General features: G+C 39.7%; 1 protein-coding gene across 2 annotated transcripts in view; it reads left to right on the top strand.

Annotated features, from left to right (window-relative positions):
- The window catches only part of LOC131041631 (uncharacterized), a 79,788-nt gene that overhangs the window by 38,335 nt on the left and 13,752 nt on the right, over positions 1-27,701 (top strand). For both annotated transcript variants that reach the window (XM_057974781.2, XM_057974789.2), the window contains 8 exons: positions 345-409; positions 551-733; positions 829-883; positions 18,120-18,347; positions 18,510-18,643; positions 19,002-19,191; positions 19,374-19,433; positions 19,578-19,841. In XM_057974781.2, the coding sequence (XP_057830764.2) occupies positions 345-409; positions 551-733; positions 829-883; positions 18,120-18,347; positions 18,510-18,643; positions 19,002-19,191; positions 19,374-19,433; positions 19,578-19,841 (1,179 nt within the window). The remainder of the gene's footprint in view (positions 1-344; positions 410-550; positions 734-828; positions 884-18,119; positions 18,348-18,509; positions 18,644-19,001; positions 19,192-19,373; positions 19,434-19,577; positions 19,842-27,701) is intronic.

Raw genomic sequence — 27,701 nt, 5'->3', positions numbered from 1 at the left:
TTAAAAACTTTGAAAGACTTACTCTTTTAGCCTTTTTAGGACAATCAGCCAAAATATTTAATACTATTCCCATCAAATTAGCAATTTTTTAAACTTGAAATGTTATTGTATCTCTGTATCCTTGTTTCTCTACCAATATCTGTATAATGTACACATTTTTATATATCTATTTGTGGATGCTGCTTTGATGATTTTTATTTGTTGCTAATAAGTAGTTCAACTCTTCTGACATTCTTTATGATGTATGACCATTTCTGTGGATGCTTGAGTGTCATTTTTTGTGATAACAAAGTTTTATATAAATCTTTGTTTACTTATTTCTTTGTATTTGTAAATTATTTCAGACGCTTTTGACATCTGGAGTCTTATTGAAGTTTGAACTATTCTATGCCTCAATTCGTGAAACTTCGTAAGTGCAGAACTTGGTTTTGAATTCATTTTCATCCTTTTTTAGTTCCAACTTTCAATTTTCAAATAATGAGAATATATGTTCATTGTTTTTTCTGTCCTTATAGGAGATGTACTGTACTCATTGGTTATCTTTTCACAGTTTGACAGCTGAAAGTCCTTCCAACTTTTCTCCTGCTTCCGTCCATGAAATTCGCGTTCCTCCGAAAGCTCTTTTGGGTTTGCATTCTTATTGTCCCATTCACTTTGATGCATTGCATATGGTGCTGGTAGACTTAAGCATACATGCTGTTCTCTACACAGCTATTCCCAAATTATCTGCAAGGTATGAGAAGGAAATAATCCAATTCTTTTGCTTAATATATATATATATTATTTTATTTTTCTTTTTCTTAATATGGCTGAGCTGGAATGTTGCAGCAATGAGAGTTTGCCAGAGAATAGTCAGAAAGGGGTTAGAACTACAAGTGATCTGGTGTGTATCCAAGCACATGTCATACATTCTTATGATGTTTGTAAATCACTTAATACTGAATATTGCTTATTGACCTTGAATGTTACTTATTTTGGATACAAGTCATTCGATCTTTAGAACTGTTGTTCCTTTTTCTTTTCCCTTATGTAAATTCTAACAAGGAGAATAAATTTGTACAAATTTACTGCAACACTTATTGAAAGAGGTAAAAATGTCTTATGACTCTTATATCTTATCCATAATTTAATCAATATTCAAAATTGGCATCTACAAAGTTATAAAGTTTCATTTCTAGTTGTCTTCTCAAGATGTTTTGTGTCTCCACAGCTTTGATATTTTTCCATCGTTTTAACAACCATGTTTGATTCATGGTTGTCAATAGAGCCAGTTGTCATCTAGAATCAACCATTTTCCCAAGTTTGGGCGATTATTGAAATAAAAACTTATCAGGACCCTATGAATTTTATTTAGTAGTGAGGTTAACCACCTTTTACACAAAGGAAATAGTAAACCCTTATAAAAAGGGTATAACTGAAATGTTTTTAATGCCTTTGTGCACTAAGATCTTATCATAAGTAAATTTCCTATGTTACTGGTTTGGGTTCAGTTCAGTAGTTTGCTGATTTTATTTTTTTCTGGGTTCACTATGGCTGGGTTTGGCTATAAAGTATAAACACTGTGCATATGTAACATAAGTATATTAATGTCCATGAGTGACCAAAACTAGGTCAACGGGACTGGACAATACATCATTGAATGGGGGAAATTTCTAGGAAGAGAGCATTCTAGGAAAGCAAAATAAAGGAACAAAAGCACAGAAAACAAAATGAAGTAATGCAACTCCAACACAGGTGGTTAAGAAACCAATACAAATAGCCATGTGGGGGTCAACAAAACCCACAAAGATCAAGGGCTGATTAAGATTCAAAGGATTTCATCAAATATCTTTGTCAAGGCTTGGAAAGGAAAAATAAAAAATCATTTGTGTCTTCATCAATCATTGTGAAACGACCAACGCATGATTTGGTATTGCTCACTAGGGAGTGTCAAAGATTGGTGGCTTTGCATGGTGATGCAAGGAGGAAACAAAGTGCTCACCTCTAGAATCTCTCCTAACATCCAAGGTTGGTGTAACTCTTGTAGTATTGAAGAAATTTTTAATTTTTGTTTGTTCTTGTGGCCTATGGGCTGGTCAAGGAGTAGGACTATGATGTTGAGGAGCAAAGCCATGGTGTCAAGTAGTAGAATGAGGGTGTCGAGGGATAACGTGTAGGGGCATTTGAGTAGTAGTGGTATCTTGGTAGAAATAATGTCAAACATGTCTATTTGCCATTGTGTAAAATAATTGTATTCAAAGGGTGTTTAGTGCCACCAATCTCCTAATGGACTAGAAGAATGAGGTGATCAACGTGGGGGTTCTAGGGCATGTAGGGACTCCCTTTAGGGATTTGTGCTGAAGGTTGATGGCCTTCCAAAGATAAAGGGCTAGGCATTGTTGCTTTGGATATTTGAAGAAAGTAGATAGAGTGTTGCTTGAGTCTCTGCAGATGCAATGGTATCTCCCTTGGATCTCATAGTAAACAAGGCATTTGAAAATGAATTGTTCCTATGTCTCTATATTATCAAGGGAGAAAAAATGATGGATTTGGTCCTACTAGAGAATATGATGATTAGATTCAATTTGTAGTTGGTGAGTGCCCACCCTTAATTGGCCAAGAGGGAACCTCGATGGCATTAGTGATAGTAAGGATGACGAATGATACTATCCACCACTTGTAGGAATTGTTCTATGTAAAAATAAAGCTTGGGGTCGAGTGGCTTTGTAGGAGAGGTCTAGGGGACTTGTATATTGTTTGTAGATATCCTCTCTGGTAGCATTAGTGATGACCATAGTATAATTATAATAAATGATATTGTAATTTTTTGTTAGTAGCTAAGTATTTTGTTATTACTTGTTCGCTTTGGTTAGTTACTTCGATGAATTACATCTGGTTTTGATGGATTTGTTCTAATTGACATCCACTGGCTCCCCCCTTTAAGTTGATCTCTCATAGATAGGGACATGTCTGATCTTTGGCTGATCATCACTAGTCTAATTTTATACAAGAAGCCTCATATGAATAAAGCTATACATCAATTATTTAATTTGGTATGCATTGTCTTTTATGTTCATTTATGCCAGTATTAGTCTTGTTGGATAAAGGAGCAAACATTGACATGTCGCCTTTAAGAAGTTGTGTTGGGTTTAAACAAGGGGTAGCATTGGTTAGTAAAATCTTGAAAAATGGCCATATAAATTTGATGACCAGGAGGAAGTAGTGAAATCTAATCAAGAAAGACAAGATGGTCTCACAAAGGTCTTCTGATATTTGTAGGAGAGCATGTCCATGAAGATGTTGAAAGGACGCAAATATTGCAAGAAACAATTTTGAATGATTTAGCAATGATGAAAGAAGTTGACACACTATTCTATTGTCTTCCCCAAATCCACACTAGACACTTCATAATATAATAAGGCCTTACTGCTAAATGAGATTGGGAGGCATGCAATGAACAAATAAATTAGATGTACAAGGAATGGAGCCACCAATTTCACAAAATTAATGCTTAGGCCTGTTGACGTGTATTTTGTACACTATCAAACACAGAATAAAATACCTAAAGGTACCTTATCCTCTCTTGAGTAAAGTCTCCGAATGCTGAAGATGTCGCAAAAAGGATCAATCGGGATGACTTCAAGGTTCTTGTATGTAGGATCTCTACGTGTGGATAAGCTCTCTGTGGTATGATGTGATTTAGCTGGAATCACAAGGGGACTTACACTTTAATGACTTGAACTTCTGATTTGCTTTGAATATTGCTGGAACACAGGATTTTACCGGCTTTGATTTGAAAAAAGGGAAAAAGACGAGGGCGAGGAAAGGATCTAATCCTAACACTAAGAATGTAAGAGCAATGAATGATCTTTGATGAAATTCTAACTAAGTCTTGTTTTGACATCCCAGGACCATCTCCACAAGGTTAGTGCGATGTTCGAAGGAAAGCTTTATGATGTTCAAATCATCACTACAGGCATAGACACCATCAGGCTGATGCATATCAATGAAGAAGCGACAATTGAAGTTAAGCTTAAGCTGAATGATTCCAGTTGACTACACAAGGCAAGTCTACAATCAACAAACTGCTAGTAGTATGGATATACGAATTTCACCATCAATCAAGCACATTTCTTCCACTCATCTAATAACATGAAATCAAATATGAGAAGTATAGAGACCATGCAAATTGTCGAATCGACCCATAAATTTCACCATTTCTTCAATGAAGTTTTACAAGTCTTTTACAACATCTTGGCAACAATCTTTGCCTTCTCTCTCTACTCTACTCTAATTGCTAACTTCTTTCTAATTGCTTTCTAACTGCCTTTACAAAACGAATAGTCGGGGCTTATATAGTGCCCACAATATAATTCGATGGCTCAGATGAATTTGAGATCAATGGCCAAGATTCAACAATGAAAACCCTAATTAGGGTTTGTTACAACCATTACATAACATTTAATGCTTGACCAATGATAAAATTACATTTTAAGGACACATGTCTTCTCTGGAAAATTCAACCAATGGATAGCTGGGGTAGGTACATAGAAGTTTGTGCCACCTCCCATGAGTTAGGTACATTGAATCTGGACATGTTGAGGTGGACCTATCCGATTGGAGGAGTAATGACTAGGATGCCACCTCGTCTGACACTTGTAATTTGGTAGATATTCAACTTGATGTTGCTGAGAAGCTAGCTTTAATTAACTCTTCTGAAACTATCTGCTTCTTCAACGAACCCTTGCTCTGACTCCCTTTTGTCTTTGATGTGCAGGATGATTGATGTACCTCGCCTTGGAATGCTGGATTGGAAGAGGTTAGTCATGATGATGCTTGACCCAAGAAGGTCGTCCTTGTCGATGCTAGACTGGAGGAGGTCGCCCTTATCCTTGCTCGATCATCTTTGATGATACTGAACTGGAGGAGATCATCCTTGTCCTAGACCAGATCTTCTTTGATGAGAGCCTGCCGACTTATAGATACTCTAGCCTTAGGAGTCGCCATCTTGATACCTACACAACATTTCAAAATTAGTAATATATCTTGAAGTCTAGAAATTAAACTTAAAAGGAAGATTTAAGATTTTAATTAGGAAAGTTCATGATAAATCTTGAGTTATCATTTCCTAATTAACCATACAATACTTAGATTTTTCCAAAACAAATGTCCAAAAATCAAACCTTAAACAAGGGTGTCAAGATGATTTTACCATACCTCCTCTTGAGTATTACTCTAAGAAATGATGTAAAAATAGATGAATTTTGCTAGGCAAAGTGTAGATCAAAGCCTTCTCTTGAACAAATTGCGCCTATATTAGCTTGGAAAAGAATAAACTCCACTTCCTTCTAGCCTTCATTACTTGAAAGAAATTCGCTCCAAGCAAGCCAGATTTCGCTCCTCTAATTAGCTCTCCAATTTCGCACTTAAGGAAGTGATTGAATGATTTGAAATGTGAAACAAAACCTCTCCAATATATAGAGCGCTCACCCCTTTGCTTCCTCTAGGCCGACTTGGCAAAAAGGAGGTTAAAAAATAAATAAAATCTCAAAAAAGGGGGCCGACTTGGTTAATAAAAGCAAAAATAAGGCCTTGAGCGCTTTATATTCAATTTTAATTTAATAAAAATTAATTTTAAATGCCTCCAAAATAAAAGTTCGATTTTCTCAAGGCTTAAAATTAATTTATTAAATTAAAATGCTTTTAATTTAATGCTAATTTAACTTAATCTTTCCAAAGGCTTCGAAATGAGCAATTTTGAGGAATTTTGAGGAATATCAATGCTCAAATATGGTAAAAATAAAGAATGCCACTAACTTCGCCCTGGACCCTTGGCAAGGGTCAGGAGCGAACTTTCAATTTAGGCCTTGCATATCTCACTTTTCTTGTCCAAAACTTCATCTAGGCATTTAAATGGCATCTCTCATTGGGGTTTTGAATTTGATTTCATTTGATCTTTAGGAGGAAAGTGTATTTAGGGTTTTTTCGCCCTGGACCCTCAGAGAGGGTCAGGAGCGATTTTTCAATTTTGCTCTTAATCCTTCATCTTTTAATTGTCAATTCTCCTTGTGGGGTAAGCAATGATCTCCTTTACTCATTCCATGCATGCTTGATTTGCTTTTGCAATGCAAAATAGGGGCTTCAAAGATTTTCGCTCTGGGCCTCCAGTGAGGGTCAGGAGCGACTTTTGCAGTTTAGGCTAGGATCATCAAGTTTTGGAGGTAAATCCTTGTCCATCACGTTTTGGAGGACCTTTCCACCTTAGCACAACCTTGCCTTAGCGCAATCTTGAAGGGAAGTTGTTGGTTTTGCAAATTTTGCCCTGGGCCTTCAGTGAGGGTCAGGAGCGATTTTGAGTCTTTTTACACAAATTCTTGATGACTTCAACTTCAAATTACCTTCAAGGCATAGAATATCATTCTTCACTCCCTTTTGAGTCTTGGAAACAAAAATACCATCTCGAAATACAAGGGAAGTGAGAATTCTTGGAAATTTTGCCCTGGACCCTTGGAGAGGGTCAGGAGCGATTTCCCCTATTGTCATTAAATTTGCACTCTTAGCATCTCCATTCCACTTCAAGGCATTTCAAACACCGTTTCTAACTTGTGCCTAGGCTTAGCTTTGCTCAATTTTGGAGAAAAAGGTTGGATATTAGGTTTTTCGCCCTGGGCCCTTAGTGAGGGTCAGGAGCGATTTTGCAAATTCAAGCTTATTCATCTTTTGTTAGCCCTCCAAATTATCTTCAACGGGCAAAACACACCTTCCCTCATTCATTTCAATCATAAAATCGCTTTGTCCTTGCAAGAAAATTGTGCCTTTGAAATTTTCGCTCTGGGCCTTCAGAGAGGATCAGGAGCGATTTTCTCTTTGTTGCCCAAAATTCACCAATTTTCAAACTTTCAAACTTTCAAATGCATCCAGTAATGTCCAATCTTCTCTCCGGAAAACCCTGCACAAAACGAGTTAGCCAAAATTAGCGAGAAATAAACTTGAACAACATTTTCGCCCTGGACCCTCAGCAAGGGTCAGGAGCGAAATTTACAATCTAGGCTAAATTGCTCAATCTTTTAGTTTCAAACCACTTCACAGGGCAAGGTAAGATCATTTTCAAGGCCAGGAACAAGGTTTCAAATTCAAGCGTGTTGGCATATGATGTCTACAATGAATTTCGCTCTGGACCCTCAGCAAGGGTCAGGAGCGAGATTCGCTTTGGACCTCCTGAGAGGGTCAGGAGCGAAATTTGAATTTTTGAACTCTCCGTTAGGATAATTTTATGGAATATAACATTTAAGTATAAGTGACATTTCTTATACTTTAAGTTATATTCCATATATAATTTCAGGATGTTTGAGAGTGGTTTCAGACCTCTAGGAGCTATATTGCAAAATCTAGTTTTTGGAGGATTTTCAGTTTTCAGACTCAGTCAAATTTCAGGATCAGGACATTCCAGACTTAGCCAAATTTCAGGATCAGGACTTTCCAGACTTAGTCAAATTTCAGGATCAGGACATCACTCAAGCAGGACCTGCTATCCAGGTGATCCCCTTGGTGACACTCAAAATGCAAAGGCTAACTGACAAAACCCTAAAAAACCTAAAAACAAACCCTAGAAAGCAAAAAAAGTAGGGGTCCCCATTTGCAATAGGGCGATGTGTGAAAACGTCACAACAAGGCCCTAACAAAGGCAGGAAGAGACCACAACATGGGCAAGACCAAGAGATCAAAGATGATCATATGATCTTTGAGATTGCTGGAACATACAAAATAAAGAAGATTACATGAAGAAATTCTATTAGTACAATTACATTGTTGGAACTAAAGTGAAAGTTGTAGCACAAGTTGAAGTGTGAGCTAAAGTTGTAGTTGGGAACAAAGACATGAAAGCATCCAACCAACTATAAATGCTCAAGAGTGTATTGAGGAAGAGTGGGTGGAAGTTGGAGCACAACTTCACCTCCTTGAAGAAGTGTGGGCTTATCTTGGAAACCACCATTAGTTAGAGGAAGACATGATTGAATCTTTTGATTCTTTCATTGATGAGGAAAGTTTGCATAGGGAAATAGAGTTGAAGGAATTCTTGGTAGATGTAGAGTGGGAATTGTATGAAAGGAATCTTTGAGACATTGAAGAATTGTTGATTGAAGAGGAACCCAAGTCTAAGACGCTAGGATTGAGGGTTGAAGTGGGAAGAAGAGAACTTGAAGGTGGTACTATTAGTGTTAGGATTTTTGATGTGTCTAGAAGGGTTGAGGTTTTGGATGTGTTTCAAAGTACCTAAAGAGTAGAGGAACAACCTAACTAGAACTTCTTGAGAAGAAGGTTTTAGATATTGTAGTCATATCAAACAAAGGTGACCCCTCTAGCAAATCCTAATGTTGAAAGGTAGAAGCTACCAAAGTTCAACAGAATTAGAGGAACAAAAGAATAGATTACAAGCTCACCTTGCTCAACAAGCCTAGTTGGTAGAACTAGAAAAGGGTAAGTTGGCATAGAAGGAACACGAAATACTTGAACTTAAAGAAGCCAATGAGAAGGCTAAGTATTACCTTATAGAGGTAGTATAGATGTTGAAAGGTACAAGGGAGTGTAGCATTGTAAATTGCATCCCTATGCAATTTCTTGCTCAACTAGGCCCTATTTTGGCATGTATGACCTCCCGCCTCTGGTCGCGTTCATCACAACTCAATTCCTTATGTCATTTTGGCTTCTCCTTCTCATTTTGAACATCAGGTCCCAATTTGAGGTCGCATTGAGGGGAGCAAGGTGCCTAGTGCACCCCACTCCTCGATGTTTGGCCCCATATTTAAACCGCAACACACTTGGCTATGTTGAGTGGGAAATATTTTCCCCTGTCGGCCTACTTTGAGTTTTGCACCCCAAAATGCTCGGGAGAGGTATATAAGCAAGGTATCCTCCCTCATTTTAGGTCTACTATGATTAATGGCTAGTAGCAATCATGAATCGCAAACTAAGCACAGGAGGAGAACTATAGGCAATTCAATTGAAGCATTCAAACCGCAACACACTTGGCTATGTTGAGTGGGAAATATTTTCCCCTATCGGCCTACTTTGAGTTTTGCACCCCAAAATGCTCGGGAGAGGTATATAAGCAAAGTATCCTCCCTCATTTTAGGTCTACTATGATTACTGGCTAGTAGCAATCATGAATCACAAACTAAGCACAGGAGGAGAACTATAGGCAATTCAATTCAAGCATTCAAGGCATTTCATCCCACCATATTGTTCGTTGTGGCAACCTTCAACAACTTTCATGCAAGCCTGTCTTTTGTGTGGAGTCATGCTATTGCATCCACATTTATGATCATCTTCAAAGAAGCATTTGCATCATCAAGGTACAAAACATTTCTATTCTTAGATCTAGCCTCTGCTATATATTGGCACTTTCCTTTCATGTGCAATTCAATTCAATTTCAAGGTTGATTCCAAAATTGAGGTTTGACTTAGGCAAACCCCTTTCTACCCAACATTTTCCCTCTTTTCTGTTGTGTAGGAACATGTGGCACACCTACAGAAACAAGTATAGGCTAATTAGGTGGAGATCTACAATCTGTAATTTGTTGGAACAAAAATTGTCAAGAGCGGGACGAGCACAACGCCCCAATCTCGAGAGTGGGCAAATTTGGGTGCCCTAGTCCCTGCGGTTTTGCCTCAAATATGGACTATGGTTTTCTATTTCACATATGATTACATTGCTTCTTAGTTACATTTATCAAAATCATGTGTCAGACAATAGTTTCTTTCTCTTCATGTTGCTTATTTTCATTCATAGTACTCTTGCATATGGCATCATTAGAATTTTGAAAATCTTTCCTAATTGCAAATCATTTCTCAAAGCTTTTATCCATGTTGCATGTTGTTTTATGATGACATTCTTAAGAAAATGAATAGCACATGTGGACCATATAAGAGCTTTTATAGAAAGTTATAATCCTAGAGATGACATTGAAATGAATAATACTTCTACCTCCCCTAGTGTATCTTTTGTTAATGAGGCTAGAGTCCATACTCTAAGATCCTCTCCTCACAAAGATGCCTTGGTGCAAGAGGGACAAGCTAAACATGCTAATTTGACCACTTCGATCACTCTCCCTATGCATCCCTATGCAATTTATTGCTTAGCTAGGTCCTATTTTGGCACGTATGACCTTCCGCCTTCGGTCCCGTTTATCATAGCTCAATTCCATATGTCATTCCAACTTCTTCTCATTTTGGACCCCGGGTCCCAATTTGAGGCCACATTGGGGGGAGAAGGGTGCCTAGGGTGCCCCACTTGCCGATGTTTGGCCCCAAATTCAAACCACAACTCGCTTGGCTAGGTTGAGTGGGAAATCTTTTCCCGTGTTGGCCTACTCTGAGTTTTGCACCCCGAAATGCTTGGGAGAGGTATATAAGCAAGGCATCCTCCCTCATTTTAGGTCTACTATGACTACTAGCTATTAGCAATCATGAATCGCAAACTAATTACAGGAGGAGAACTATAGGCAGTTCAATTCAAGGATTCGAGGCATTTTATCCCACCATATTTTTCATTGTGGCAACCTTCAACAATTTTCATGCAAGCATGTCTTTTGTGATGTCCTTTTAAGTCTTTTGTGTGGAGTCATGCTATTGCATCAACATTTGTGATCATCTTCAAAGAAGCATTTGCATCATTAAGGTACAAGACATTTCTATTCTCAGATCTAGCCTCTTCTATATATCGGCACGCTTTCCTTTCATGTTCAATTCAATTTAATTTCAAGGTTGATTCCAAAACCGGGGTTTGACTTAGGCAAACCCCTTTCTACCCAACATTTTCTCTCTTTTTTGTTGTGCGGGAGTAGGTGGCGCACCTACGGAAACAGGTACATGCTAATCAGGTGGAGATCTACCGTCCGCAATTCGTCGGAGCGGAAACTACCATGAGTGGGCCGAGCACAGTGCCCTAGCCCCAAGAGCAGGCCAATCTGGGCACCCCAATCCTTGCACTTTTGCCTCAAATTTGGATTGTGGTCTAGTTTCGGTTTGCTTTGCTATATTCTCTTCCGGAATCGGGTTCTCAGCCTGTTATAGCCTTGCACACATAGAAAAGGTCATCTTCTCACCTTACCTTACATTCTTCTTCCTAATTTGCAAAGTCACTTTCGATTACCCCCCACGAGGGACTATTGAATTCACCTTGTGCCAAGTTGATCATTCGCCCTCTCAATGTAATCAAAGCGGAAATAGGCCTAAGTTTCCTAGTTTGCTAGTGAACCCTATTTCTCAGCCATTATAGGGAGCATGAATTGGTTGCCACACACCACTTCGAGGATTGCACAATAGAAACATACAAGCTCAAAGCTACCGCTAAGCAACTTCACACTCTAGGCAAAATATCTTTCAATTGTAGTACTTCCAAGGATACCTTTTGTCCCATTAATACTTTAAGAATTTTGGTTTTGTTGGCTAGAACTTGACTTCTCTTTTAGGAGGATGATATTAGAGCAAGTGTAATTGTAATGAATTTTTATTAGCCAACTCTTTTGTTCTCTCAATTGTGCACATTCCTAGATGCCATTGTTCATTTGTATTAGATAGGTGCTCTGGTTTTGAAACATGTTGCTTTTCACTCCAGGACTTAGCAGATGGTTCTAAAACACCTTGGTAGTCATAGAGAGCTTTCCTTTATAAATTTACACCTAGCCTCTAATTTAAGGACCTTGCTTCTCTCCAACTAGCACACTTAACAAACTTTGTATGACTGCCTTTTTGCAGTTTTGTTGAGAACTTTGAGGATTGCATATTTTGCATCATTGCTAGAGGTTAGGATTTCATTTTAGTATCTCATTTGGGCACACCTACACATTTGTTTTTGTCTAAACTCAAATTTGCATGTGCATCACCTTTTGGGGTTCGAGAATGGAAAAGTATTGCACTTAGCTAGATTATCTTCCCTTATCTTCTTATATGTTAGAAAAGGAAAGGAAAAAGCTTTAATTTCTATTGCAATGGTAAATTGCAAGGTTGCACTGAGATGGGGGTACTTGGAGACTCTGGTACCGGCACCAGTATTGGAACGGCTATTTTTTCAAAATAGGAGACGGGGTACTTGGAGACTAATTTTTTTAAAATATAATTTAATAATTTATAGAAAATCTGGAAATATAATGACATTGAACTTTCAAAGCAAAAAATAGCCTTAACTTCGAAGTTTAAGTACACAAATATGAATGTCATACAATCATCGTGTCAAAGTTTCAAACTAATTACATATTGAAATTAGCTTGACAAGGAACAAGCTGATATGCAAACAAAAAACTGAAAATGAAAATCAGAAATCTTATATCTATCATCTACACTTCTACGCCATGATCGTCCATATCAAGGTCCTCAGCTATGATGCTCTTCAAATAGTCGTCACTCTCAAATTCAGGTTCTTCTAATGGTAGAATAACAGGGGGTAAATCAGTTTGTCCATTTGCTTCAACCACTTGATCCACAATGGCTGCAACTTCTCCATCAGGTGAAATTTGATTCCATTTTGCTGAAGTACCCTCATTGTATCCAAGATCTACATGAGAGAGAAGACGAAGTGAGCTATGAATGTACACTAGGTTCTCTGCTTTCTTTGACTCTACTTTCTTTTATCTTAATTAGTTCCTCTTTAGTGAATGAATGAACCCATACGTACTCCAATTTCTCTCACAAGATGAAGAGATGGCTACTTGTGAGTGCAATCATATTGTAAATGATTGCGATTCAAGGTTTTCATCTCCATGGTTCTACCACCACTCTATAAGGTTTTTCTTTACTTTCATAACATACATAGGTTCCACGGAAGCAAAATCACCTTGCTCACGTGAAAAATTATTCCATTGACTCAAAATTGAAGCATCCTCACCTTGGCCTTTTTAAATGTAACCCAAAATCCCTTCATTGCCTCTCTATCTTGATGTGGAGCCCTCTTATTGGTCACTTCTATATCATACCATTTACGATTAAGGGCATAGGCAGCACAATGAAGCTTTGTGTTAAGCTTGTTCCATCTTCCATGTAACTTTTCCTCTTGTAGTGTCGTAAATTGTATCCCTATACAATTTTGTCCTCACCTAGGCCTCACTTCAGTGTTCCGGCTTCCTGTGCATTGACTTTGTTTTGATTTTCTCACACAACCCTAAAATCAGCATCTTCAGTACCTTTCTAGGACTATGTCTAGATTTCAGTCTTGATGGGCAGGATAGGGACACCTTGGGTGTCTTTGTCTTTGGATAGGGATGCCTTTGGTGCCCTTGTCCTTGGATAGGGATGCCCTAGGTGCCCTTGTCCTCCCAAAAGGGGCCCAAATTTGGACCCCTCAACGGTCATAATTTGGAGGTGAGAAAACTTTCTCCATGTTGGTCCACTTTGAAATTTCAAACACGTTTGGTGTGGTTAGTTATAAAAGAAAGCTTTACCCCCTCACTTTAGAGATCTCTCAAGTTGGAATTCAATCCCTATCAAGCAAATTCAAGTGAGCAAGCAATCAAGCATATTCAAGGCAATGAAGTAGAGGTCAAATTCAGATTTCAAGCATTCATGATGGTATCCATGATCTAAACATTATGAAGACATTCCACATGACAACATCAACCTTGGCATGAAGACTTCAAAGCAAGATTCATCAAGGTATCAGGTTCCAATTCAAACATTTTGATTAAGGTCCAGCCTTGCCCTCTTAAGGCAAGCTTTCAATTTCAATTTCAATTTCAATTCAAGGGTTAATTCCAAACTTGGGGTTTGACCTAAGAAACCCCTATCAACAACACCATTTCCCATCTTTTTGTGTGTAGGCAACATATCTAGAAGCTACAAACGGAGATTTCGGCAGAGGAGACAATGGCGATCAAGTCTAACTTTTGCAATAGTGAAAAGTGGAGGACAGGGTTATCCCATACCACCTTATCCAACAAATTTCCGATGCCCTAGATCTAGCATTCAATTTCAATTCCCTTAATACACATTCAACTCAATTCCAAAAGGGAAGTGAATTTGATTTGCATTCAATCCATTTTATACTTAAAGTGAGATTAGATCAATTAAATTCACCCTCCTTTCAATGTAATGCTTGGAAAGTAGGTGTAATTCCTTGTTTACATGCATAAACTTGTAAACCCTATTTTCCACTAATACACCTCTATCAAAGGATATAGAGAAATATCTTTTGCATCTATTATCTTCTTGACTCTTTCACACATGGAATTTATTGCTTCATAAACCTCTCCCAAAGATGTCTTGTCCAAATTTGCCAATCTAATCACCTCACATATGGGCTTAATAAAGTCCACAACAAACTTAGCATCAGTCCAAAAATGCTCATCAAGGACCATAACTCTCACCTCAACAACAATATCTAATGTAGATTGTCTCCAAGCTACCCATGCATCACTAACAACCATGGAACACAAAGCTCCTTTGACTTCACAAAGTCAGTCAAGAAGAATAAAATAAGAAGCAAAATGTGTATCAGCAGGTTTGAGAAGTTCCACCTTGGCAAATTTACGATAAATGGCTTGTGTGTGATGATGGTTACATATGAACATTGTATTTTTTTGCCCTTCTCTGTGAAATCTGAAATCCAACTTGCCAATATCTATGAGTGCATTGATCAATGAATGCACACAACATGTTGTCCAAAATATATGCTTATACCTTCTTTGCACCAACACGTTTGCTGCTTTACAAACAGGGGCAACGTCAATAACAACTTGGACTACATGTGATGCCCCCACCTCCTCAATGCCATACATATCTAGTTATGAAGAAATTATGGATTCTTTTCTTGCCTTGAACAATCTATTGCCTTCAAAAAATAAGGTCCTTTGCTACATGTTACCTTGATATTAAGTAGTGGAAGATTCGTAGCATTTTTCCACCCATCCATCACAATACTACATCCTTCTATAGTCCACACTCTTTTCAAAGGTGCAGTTTGTTCCTCTAATTGAGTTTTTTCTTTATCGATTAGAGTAGTGTGAATATTTTCATACCCAGGTGGTTTATAGCCTGTTGGTGCATTATTGATAGCTTGGACCATCTCTCCATAGAAAGGCGAGCAAGTGACATTAAATGGTATTCCATTTGCAATAAAGAATCATGCAATCACTGCATCAATTGCTTCTCAACCTTGCACATCAAACAATCTTCCAATGGGGTTTGAGCTGCCAATGTGTGGTCTTTTGTGAGCATGTTCAGTTGTTACATCTCTAGAAGTCACATCGACCGCTGACTCTCTATTATGACTTCGAGTTGTAGTAGTTGCCCCTATTGTTGAAACATGAGACCTTCTAACAACAACTTTCCTATTAGCCCTTTCTTGATCCCTCACAACATCATATCGTTTTGACTCATTTTGACAAGGATCAACACCATTTCCAGGTTGTTGAAAGAAATGAGCCTTCACCCTCATGTAGTTACCTTTCCATGCCATTGGACAAAGTTTACATTTGATAGTGGTTGTTCCACCTGAACCTTTCGGCCTCGGAACACGATCAACATACTTCCACAATGGGTACAACCCTTGTTTTCCTCCACCCGACATTCTACATGGAAAAATAAAAAATTATCAGATTTGACATGAAATTATCAAAATAGTTGGATTGCAAGTTTGTATCTGACAGTGACAATATGTATTTTTAATTTTATTTGCCAAATTTATTCACTGTATTTTGTATTTTGTATTCAGTGCAACCTTGGTATTCATTGTATTCCGTATTCACTGTATTCAGTATTCAACATACCAATACAATATAAATTGAATACCAAATACATTTGATAGTGCAACCTTGGTATTCACTGTATTTTGTATTATAGACTATAGTATTATAGTCACAAATTTAAAGATTTTAATACTTCTGATTTTAAAGAAATTTTACAATATTACTATTAGTATTAATTTATTAAACTATTAATTATTAAAATGTTGCCTAATACATAATATCAATGTGAGTATTAGTGTATTAGGCAACATTTTAATATGAAATTTCAATATCTCCAGGTTCGAGTTGGCATTGATCCAGTTTTGGTTTGCAGAATATCAAAGTGATTTTTCACATTTGTTTTCAACAAAGCATAAGAAAAAACTGCAGACTAACCCTGGTTTTCGTTGAAAAATGAGGTCTCTGCTCTTCGATTTCCTGCTATGTTTTTTCCTCTCCTGTGTGTCGTTTAGGGTTGCATTGATGTTTTTTTATGTTCCCCATGCGTTACATCATGTTTTTTGTCTTTGCCATGTGTTTTTTAGGGTTTTTTTTACTTGCGTTTGTAGGGGACAATGGGAGATGGGCGGAGACGTTGGCGGGGCGTCTCCTCTTTGCGGAGATGTTCCCGACCACGTCTCGGGTACAGGAGTTTTATCTCAGTCTTTGGGATGCGTCCTAGGGGGCTGGGTACATGTCTCCCTACAATGTTGGTAAATTGAGACAGGAATTATGTGAATGACTAGTCTACAGTAGGCTTTCATTTGATGTTCCTTCTTGTACGATATTGCACCATAGACCTAGACTGCTAAATTTGCTTGAGATTTCTTCCAGTCACTTTGACCTACTCTTGGTCATTTAGGGGCATTAATATAATTTATTCTATTTAATTTTCTTTCTAGGTCTGCCTGAGGCAATTTCCAGTTGATCTAGATTCTAGAATCTCGTAACATGCTCTATAATGTGACCCAAAACATAAAAAAAAGCAAAATCATTTCCTGCTCTAAACCTTAGATTATAAGCTATTTGGTCTATGTCCGTTTCTTCCCATTTCTGAATGTATTTTATTCCTAAAACTGTGCAGTACATCCTTTCTTGCTCTTGGTGGATTAAATGATTCATCATTAGGCCACCCCATTAGCTTAATGCTTCAGAAGCCTAGGCTGTAAGATGTTCTCTGTACTTGGTTGCTTCCTATAGGTTGCAATTAGTGCACTTATTACTTTACTCTTCTTTACAGGTGATGAATATGTAGTTGATGTTTCGGAATTGTCTCAACTAGGTAAATTTCTTTACAATTTTCATATCAATTCTAGAAGTATGGTGTTGCATATCAAGTCTTTGTAAGACATGCCATTCTATTGAGGCCTCAAGTCTAGAAATAAAAATATGGAGTAAGGTTTTGAATCACTTTGGAAAGCATCCTTCATTTGCTCAATGTAAAATGTGTGTGTGGTCAAAGTAGGTAGTAATTGATTAGTTCTTTTACATCATGCCTTTAAAGTTGATTTAGTGAAGATAGCATAGAAAAGCCTTTGAATCCTTAAAAAACCTCTATATTTCATGGTTTTTACAATTTGCCAAGACTGTGTTGAGTCCAAGTTCTGAACCTGAGTTCGAGTCCGAAATTAGCCTGCCAAGTCTGAGTTTGGTAACTATGACATAATCTTCTTCTCTTTGGTTTGGTGTCTTTGCCTTGTTGTTATTATCTATTCCAGTGGTCCTTGTGTCTGGATGTTTGGTTCTTTCTGTCTATGTTTCCTCTATTTTCATACTTTCTTGTTGAGTACAAGCTGTCCATTTTACATAAGCGGTCTTCTTGACTAGGACTTTCTTCATTTTACACTCTCTGATCTGCACAATTTGCTGTGAAACTGATTTTCCAGTGTTTTTGTGAAAAATTAACCTACTTAAGTGTATTTTCTTCAAGAAAAGGTGTGCATTAGGTGGCCACCCCTTAAAAGAAGAAAATCGCAAGTTTACAAGAAAGTGAAAAGCTAATGAAGAATTTTGTGATCTGAATTCTTGATGGTGGAAACACTTATCTAGATGGATGTGGTTATGCAAGTGTCTTGATTTTTAACCTGAGTGTATATGGATTTGTGGCATGATGCAGTTTGATCAAACTTGACTGATAAAGACTAAATATATATAAGAAGATAAACAAAAAATGCTTTAATAGTTTTCAAGGAATGTGTTGTGTTGTTAGGTACCAAGGCCTGGTTTGGGATTTTGGATTCACAAAAGATAAAATAGATTACATCATAGTTTGATGATATTGTTATACTTTCCTATCCCACCAATTACTTCTTAATTTTGAGAGAAATCTTGTTTCTTATGCTTGAGATTGGCTGTTCCATTAACATTTAAATAACTGAAAGTTGGTTCATAACAGCAGATATTGATTGGATGTTCAAACTTCAGGCTATGAGCTCTACAGAATCTGGAGTTGGTGCTGAGGATATTGCCCTGTGGAAATTGCTGTGTGCTTCCCATAATATACTTATTAATGAGATTGAAAACATTGGTAGGGGAATCAATCGGAATATTGATGATCTGATAAAAATGGAACAAGTGACCCTTAAATCTATTCTGGAAAAGGAGAAATTAGCTTCTGGAGAATCAGTAAATATATTTACACCATTGGACAAGGTACTGAGTGCTTACCTTCTAACAAAAGCACAAACGAATATCTGGTTGACAGTTATGATTGCAATCTGTCAATGTACACATGCTAGTTTTGGGTTGCTTTTCTTAGCTATAAGAATTTATTCTTACTTGATTTCGAATTGGTGATTTATTGCTTTTGGGCAGCAAGATATTGAACTGTCTGAAGTGGTTGAAGGGAATAACTGGTCAGTGATATCCAAGGCAGATATGCTAAAAGCATTCCGGGCATTGGAAACCCAGCTTTCATCTATTTGGAGTTCATTTTTGGCATTCCACAGGTATTTGAAATTTAAAGAAAGAATCTTATTACTTTTTTTTAAACCATAATTATATCACCCTACAGATAAAGGAAACTGGATTTTTCCTTTGAATTGTCACAGTGTATTTCTGTAAGTCAGTATGCAAGAGGATTACTTTCATGTCCATTGAATATGCATATATGTTTCAAATTTGAATAAAATGTATATATTTTATATGCAGTTCATGATTTTTATAATTCAAGAAGACTTGAGTGCTATAAAACTGTTTTAAAAGAGAATATGGCAATAAGTCTGACTTGCATAGTGCACAGACTTTCTTTAATTTGTTTCATCCGCTAACACTTTCTAATCCTCTCTTTTTCCCCTTTTCTTATAGAGAGCATAGGATAGAAATCCTGGAGTATTTACGTCATGTATGGGTGGAAGATCGGAGCACAGAGTGGTCAATGTGGTTGGTACACAGGATGGAACTTAAGCAAAATGATGCATCCAATGGAGATTCTAGTGATGATTCTCGCTACTTGCAATTTTCTAAGGAATCTTTCGCAAGAGCTTCCAATGAAGATGTAAGATGTATTCGTTGTAACACCTCTGTGAGAAATCAATTTAGTACTGACAATTCAATGGCTGGATTTTGATAGGCTATCTATTTTGATAGAAAATTGCCAACATAATTGTCTTACTATCATACTTTTCAATAATATTGTTGCGCGATGAGTTTTGCCTTACATTATGTTCTCGTTCACAGCCAGCATTAGTTGCAGCAGCTTCTGCTGAGCTGCATCGAAGAAGCATCGAGCAAATGAAGGTATATGATTACTTATTAACCTTCTATGAAGCTCTTCACTTTTAGTTTCATTGCTGTTTAGTAATCCTATAAAATATTGTGATTTGAAGTTTGTTGTAGTTATCATTGGCTTTTTTAATGTTAAAGATGGTATTTTTGGTGCAGATAAATAACCGCTTTCTTCAAGATATGCAAATTTTTGGTAGTCTATCTCAGGTGCCAGTCCTTTATATTGAACGTCATTTGATACAGTCTCAGAGTTCTTGTTTGGTTGAAGATGCCGTTTCCTCGACCCTAAATGGTGCTTCAGACAAAGTTGGAGATGTCATCATACCAAAAGAGAGAGTAGCAAGTTTGCCTTCAAAAATGGCGAATCCTAGTTTAGCTAGAAGGGCATTGAGGGTGGTTGTCTTTGTCCATGGATTTCAGGTTAGCTTATCCATCAATGGTGGAACTCTTGGTGCAGGATTTATTCCTTTCTATTTAGATGAAGCATTGTGTAACTTGATGATCAACTCACTTTTCTAACTTTTATTACGTTCATTTTTGAGTTATCCCATTTGATCCTTCATAAAGTGTAGGAAAATCTGTATTTATGATTGATTAAAGCATTAGAAATCAAGTAATGTTTAATATGCAGCAAGGACTACATTTTGTATCTCTTGGGTGCTTCTATTGTACAATTATAGGCATTGGTCAAACTTGGGCTTCTCATAGATAGAAGAGGTAAATGAATATTCCTAGCAGCTAGTTTCCTATGAGACTTCAAAATAGAAAAGAGGGAATACTAATATGGGAAAACAATATCCTTATAATCCATTTGTATTTTATAAGAAAACAACTTCCCATTTTGTTCAGAAAACTCTTTCAGAATGGTGTAAACAAGAAGGAAAGAGAAAAAGTGCACTTCCTAAGAATCTTCATAATACTGTATATAAAATCGGTGGCACCTGATAACAAGGAAATCTATTTTGGGAAAGGATCAGAGTCTTGAAATTGCCTGGAAGTCTTGACATTGATCCATTTTTCAGAAGTAAATTTGATGGTGCCTCCAAATAAAATCCAGGAAAACCTGATTTAGTGGGTCTAGTTAGAGATGCTTCTAATTTTGATTACGTATCTCATTCATTTCCAATGGTTGGCAAAACATTAAGTTGCCTACCATTTGGTCACCATTAAAATATCTGTAGAGTATGTATTTTAATAAAATTAAACATAACTTTTCTAGGTGTGTGGATGATAGCGACCCCATTTACTCATTCATTAGGATCCTATTGGCTTCTAGGATGTATAATCATTATAGGAATTTTGATTTGTTCTTCAACCATTAAATCTGTATCTTATTTAGACCTACAAACTATCAACTGTGCTTCAAAATACATGATAAAAAGTGCACAAACAATCCATACGTTAAATAGCATCTAAGGGACTCAATGACATTATTTCACAGTTATACCATTTAGTTATTTATTGAAACAAAAATAGGAGAGAATTGTAAGAGGAGACCCTCCTTGTGGACTTAGGAAGCTTAACTTTGATGGTGCCTTGAGAGGCAATGTAGGTAGGGTAGGAGCAATAGGGTTGATTAGAAACTCAGATGACTAAGGAAAGTTCCATGGAGCTTTCACCAAACCTTGATAAATAACATGGTGGAAGTGGTAGGAATTGTGGAGTGATTGCAACTTGGTATAGTGTCCAACATTTGAACATCTAGTTGTGAAGGGGAATTTTAAATCCGTAGTGAAAGCCATTTAATTAGGTGCAAGTCCTAGTTGGAAGAGTTGCGTATCTTGAATGAAGCATGCCATTTTTCACATTTTAGCAGAGTTATATGGAGGCATTGCTATGGGGAAGCTAAAAAGGTTGATGATAAATTTAGCTATGGGGCTTACATATAGCACTTCCTCGTAGTCTTGGAAAGGCTTAGTGTCTTTGATTGAGAGGGACTTAGGAGCACCTAGGAACATGAATATTGTGGCTATGTTGGTTCCTCTCACCTCTCCCTAATGTCTTAAATTTTTTAATCAGCTTATGTCACGACACCATAATTAAAAGTTTGGCATCCTATAGATCTCCCCCAAGTTTATGTATGTGTAATCTTGTGAAAAAGTAGCTGCCTTCTAGCCATTCTAGGTTGCCAAGAGACCGGTACTAGTACCAGTATGAGAGACTAGTATTGGTATTGGTATGGGAGACTAGTACTGGTACCAGTATGTCTATTTTTGAAAATAGGAGACTAGGTTACTTGGAGATGCCTTTTTTTCATATAATTTTATAATTTATATAAAATAATATGACATTGAACTTTCAACTTTGCAAATCCTTTGGCAAGGGTATGCCCAAATACTAAATAGGCAATGAGAAACATTCAGGAGAAAAAGGAATTATCAAACACCCAACAACAATCCAGATTATAGGATAAAAGGAGCAAAGGGTTCACCTAGAACCAAAACATTCATCAAAAGCAAAAGAAACTTAATAGGAATCAATCAAATTTGACAAAGAGTATAAGAAAACTGAAGGCAAGGGCCTAACTAAGAAGTTGAATCTTTCAACATTGCAAATCCTTTTGCCATTCTGTGTGATTATATATATGAGAATACGAATATAGACATACTCACAAGAATGAAGAAAGAAAATGTTGTTTGCCCTCTCGGGTAAACGGTTAAATGCAGAAAGTAAATGCACAAAACATAATGGAAATATATTAAATAACCAGCCTCTGTATTAATTCCACAGTCCATGTATAATAAGTGCTTATAACATTACATCTGACACGACTAACATGATCCTACTTCGAAGAAAAGGTACACAATATATAATACCTGAAGGGGTGCGACACAACCGTCGCGACTCCAACTACCTACCCGTCAGCTAACTAACTGACTGCTGTAACTCATTATTACCGACGACAACATAAACATAATATAACAACATAACATAATGATTATTCCCGGCAACATCATCCCCCCCAAGAAAAGAAGTCGACTCCAACGACTTAATACAAAATAGAGATGAACGGCAGGAACTACTGACGTTGGATACACTTGCTGCGTCCTCGCCTGAAAACCCTTTTCTGCTACCATCCGATGCTCAAGTGCGGATTTCACCAATATTGCTTCCTTTGCCATCACAGTCCTCCTGTGCCTAACCCAAACTTGTCTACAAAACATGTTTTTCAGTCTCAGGTTCCACCAACTGCTACTCAAATGATACTGTCTCCCTAGCCAATTTGTCCTCAATAGCCACCCATGCTGCTCTCCCGGCATCCAACTCCTGGGTATGCTGAACTAAGTCTCACGGGACTATTGCCTCCAACTTGGTGGTCAGCTCCTCTTGAACCCTCTGTGCATCCACCAAGGCAACCTCACGTCCATCCGAGACATACTCCGAGTTCCTCAAAGCGTACCAGTCATGCCTGGAGGTGGCCACAATCCGCTGGCACAAATGCTAGGAGACACCTCAAATCCTCCATCACACTCCCCAAAGGCTAAAAACTGAACTGAATAACTCCCTGGTGTCATACAACTGCGCGGACCTGCAATGCCTTCCCTCAAACTCTGTTTGTTCCCAAACTCCAAATCCGTCTCCCTCTACGGCTTATGGCTTCCCCGCCAATGCTTAGCTATAGGCTTCTTTCTCATAGTACGGACAACCACAACACTTCCTGTGGTATTCTGTAGCTCAAAAATAAACTGGGGGTCTGGGGGCAACGTCCCCAGCGGGGTCGAGAGGTAGCGCCCCTCGCGGGGTCTGGGGCAGCGCCCCAGCGGGGTCGAGGGGTAGCACCCCTCGCGGGATCCTGCCCCCGCCGCCAACACCAATTTACAACCCTCAGAACCATATGAAAGTCCATGGCGCACAACATTTCTGTGATATTTTAAGATGCCAAAAACCCTTCTTTTCCACTCTGAATTTCCAATGTCCTGGCTTCAAACTCCAGCGAATCATTTTAAATCTGGTCGTCGTCGTTTTTTTTTGGGCACTGTAATGTCCCCGATGGCACCCTGGCCATACAACCTCCCTGTACGGTCAACAACAGCACTGGCACCTCCGATCGTGCGGCCACCTTCCCAATTGTGTGGCCACCTTCCCATGCGGCCTACACCCCTCCACCGTACGACGAACCATGACGACGGAGCGGCTGTGCGGCTTTTTGTGCGGCTGTGCGGGGGTTTATGCTAGGTGTGCGGTTGACCACCGCACGATGGCATCCACCTTTGGTGGCATCCACCGTCGGTGGACCCACCGTCGGTGTGACCGTGGTTCCACCTTCGGTGGAGCCGGTGGCCTCACGTTTTTCTCTCTCTTCTTTTTTTAACCATTTTTTCCAGCCGTACAGTCATCTACAGTACGGCCCCGTGCGGTGGTGTTTTTTCACAATTTTTTTCCTACAGTACAGTTAACTATCTCGTATGACCGTACGGTTTTGGTTTTTTTTTAAAAAGTTGTCTAGAGAGTCTTCGGCTCGGGTCCCCTATCTCTGGGATCGCCCTTCATCCTTCTCGGTTTTCCTCGCCCAAAAGTCTCCTGCTTTTGTCCCGTGCCTCTCGAGTCGCTTGCTCGGCCTCTCAGGTCCCCTTCCATCCTCTCGGGTCCCCCTTCGGGCTGTTGGGTGTTCGTCCGGCCTCTCGGGTCCCTTGCGCGCTTCGAGTGTAGGGTTTCAATTTGTACCTGTTGGTGGCCAATCTATTTTCAATGTCCATCCGAAGACCTGGAACCACAAATTCTATAGGGACCACGGTCTCCTTCCCGTACATAAGAAGAAGAAGAATAATAAAGATTTTGAATGCTGCGGCCTTCCACACAGGGTTCCAATCGTTGCCAACACTCTTCGGATTATCTACATCTCCAGGGTTTGGGGCGTCTCCCTTCCAATATTCTCTATATTCTGGCAGGTACACCTCCTCTATTACTTGCTCTGGTTCCTCTACTTCGAGCCTGTAGCTCTGGAACATTTCGTAATCCTCCATCTACCAGTGGAAGAGCCCGTTAAGCGAGCATACCTCATCTTCAGAACATCCCTCCAATTCGAGCGCCCCTTCACTATTCGGCTCCATCGCGTTCTTGCCCTTGCTTTCATCGGGACCCCCTTCCCCTTTATTAGAGTCCTCTGAGTCCGAGTCGGAAGAGGCGAGCTCTTCTCTCCCAGGATGGCGTCATAGCCTTTCTTCTTCGAGGGAATAACCACGAAATCTAACAAGAATGGTTGCGTACCAATTGTCACTTGCTGGGCCATCAACAGGCCGAGTGGCTTAATGCCGTGTTGGTCCGCTCCCACCAGGTTGAATGTGGGTGGCCATAGGGTGGGCTTCCCCAGCCGCTTCCATGTTTCTTCTGGTAGTACATTCACCCCAGATCCCCCGTCCACAATGGTGTCCTTCAGAATGGTCCCACGGATACCCATTTCTACCACAGCTGGGTGTCTACCACTGCTCAAGGCTAGTAACATCGGGTCAGTCGAAGGGCTGACGGAAACCTCCACCTGTGGTGTACTCTTCGAAGCAGTGGCGGGAACCCCTACCTGTGGTGTGCTCGACGATGCGATGGCGGGAACCCCTACCTGTGGTGCACTCGACAATGCGGTGGCGGGAACCCCTACCTGTGGTGCACTCGACAATGCGGTGGCGGGAACCCCTACCTGTGGTGCACTCGACAATGCGGTGCTTTGCACATTGGCGAGGATGGCAGTCCTCAATTGTGGCATAGAGTCTAGAAGGTCTTTTACCTTTATCGGCACCTCTATCTGCAAGATTTGCAGATGTTATTTTCCGCTTCCGTACGGAATGATGTACTCGCCACCTCGTTGTCCCGTCTTTCGGTCGTCATCTCACGTTCAATATTGGCCTTTGCCTCTCGTAATCTCTCCTTCTCCGTACGGGGGTCGGGATAAGTGGCTTTTTTCGTCTGGGCGCGGGTGATCGCCAGTACTTCTTTCTCACCAGTCTTCTCAGTCTTCTCAATGTTGAGGAGATTAACCCCTGCCTGTGGGCAATTTGCGTCCTCATGGTCGCCTGGCCCACACCAATGACAGAGGTGCTGAGGGGTGGCTTCCTTCGTGCAATTACGGGCGAAGTGCCCCCACCGATTACAGGCCCTACATTGGATAATTGGCCAGCCCTTGGCGTCATACTGGATACGGCTTCCGTTAATGTTATTGTTGCTATTCCTTCCACCACTGCGTCTGTTGTCCCGGTAACCTCCAGATGATGTCGTTGTGTTGGTATGTGAAGTTCCGACGGCCGTTTGCTCTTGCGTGAAGAGAATTTGTTGGCTCCTGGTTTTCATATTGTAGGGACATTCCTTTGTCAAATGTCCCGCAATCTGACAAATGTCGCAGAAAGCCTTCTTGGGACAGGACCCCTTGGTGTGTCCGTCACTCCTACAGTCGGTACACCACACGTCGTTTTCTTCAGTCTTACTTGTATTCCCCTTCATGGCTTTGAATTCTTTCAACATTCGTTCCATGTCCTTTTGGAGAGCGTGCACCTTTTTACTCGATTTGCCACTGCTGCTGCTTTCCCCGTCAGAGTCTTCATCATCGTCAGATGAATATTTATTACTTTTCTTCTTCTTTGACGTTTTGTATTCTCTCTCTAGGTCCATCGCCCTATTATAGGCATCGTCATATGATGTAGGTGGTACAATTTTCATCTTCCTCCGTAGGGAGGATTTCAACCCTTCAACGAACCATCGTTTCTTCAATCCATCTGCGGGTTGGCTTTCCATTTTACCCAAGAGTTCTTTCAGCCTCTGACTGTATGCCCGTACTGTCTCCCTGGTACCTTATTTGGTATTGTATATCTCCGTTACAATTTCCTTGTCATCACGGAGCAACCGAAACTCCCCCGTGAATTCCTTTTGTAGATTGGCCCACGTGGCCACTTTTTGCTTGTCCACATCGGAGTACCAATCTATGGCAACTCCTCGTAATGTGGCTGGGAACTGCTGTACCCAGTCATCCTAGTCTGTTACTCCGTTGGCGGACCAAATGGTTTCACATGTACGGCAGTGCCATAAGGGGTCTTCCTTGCCCTCCCTTGTGAACTTTGGCAATTTTTGTTTACTCGCCATCCCACCGCTGGGTCTCGCTCCTCTAATTCCTTGTGTGCTTGTACCTGGCGATCCTCCGCCTCCTGCAACTGAACCTCCACTCGTGGGTCCTCCGGAAAAAGTTGCTGACACCGAACCAAACAAATTGCCTCCCGTACGGTACCCTTGTGCTCCCTCGGCACCTTCGGTCGTACCGTCACCTTCCGTTGTCTCCCTCCGGTTGTCCTCTGAAATGGACAAATTCTTTAGCAAGTCTTTGGTAGCGTCAATCAGGTTTAGACTTCGCCTTGTTTGTTCCACCAACTCTTCGCGGCTTCTTACCCTACGGTGGTATTCTGGCGAACTATAGAGTTCTCCTTTGGCACCCTCCGTGACTCCTTCTGGCAGCCCTACAACAGTGTAGACAGTGTAGTTCTCTCCGTCTATCTCTGCCTCCGCAACCTCCGTGACACCTCCTGGGTTCCCTTTGGGCAACCCCTCAGCCGGTCGTCCCTCGGCAAGCTGCCTTAGCCTACGCCTTCGTTCTATCTGCTATCTGAGATTCAACGCGGTTTGTGCCACTTCCCATTCGTCACTCTGTATCTTTTTATTTTTGTCCTTATTTAGTCTATTGGGCATAAGTCACTTCCATACACAACAAACACACGCCATGTACACAATTTTTTTTTTATTATTTTTATTTTTTATTTTGCCTTTCAGCCACAATTTATATCAGCAGTGTGTCGGGATTATTACAAGGTTCAATTTCCCCTTCGCCTCTTGCCATCACGCTTTGCGTCCCACGACGATTGTTCCCTTTGAGCGTCGTCGGCCTCTGGGTCAATCTCACCGATGGGTAGGCCCGTTGTGTCCGTGCGCCATCCGTGTCTTTTGTTCCCGAGTTCGTCTAGGCAGCGGCACCAAATGTTTGCCCTCTCGGGTAAACGGTTAAATGCAGAAAGTAAATGCACAGAACATAATGGAAATATATTAAATAACCAGCCTCTGTATTAATTCCACAGTCCATGTACAATAAGTGCTTATAACATTACATCTGACACGACTAACATGATCCTACTTCGAAGAAAAGGTACACAATATATAATACCCGAAGGGGTGCGACACAACCGTCGCGACTCCAACTACCTACCCGTTGGCTAACTAACTGACCGCCGTAACTCATTATTACCGACGACAACATAAACATAATATAACAACATAACATAATGATTATTCCCGGCAACAAATGTATTATCA

Source organism: Cryptomeria japonica, chromosome 4, assembly GCF_030272615.1.
Source record: "Cryptomeria japonica chromosome 4, Sugi_1.0, whole genome shotgun sequence".
Taxonomy (NCBI): Eukaryota; Viridiplantae; Streptophyta; class Pinopsida; order Cupressales; family Cupressaceae; genus Cryptomeria; species Cryptomeria japonica.
The sequence above is the reverse complement of the archived record's forward strand: the minus strand, read 5'-3'. Positions and strand labels throughout refer to the sequence as shown.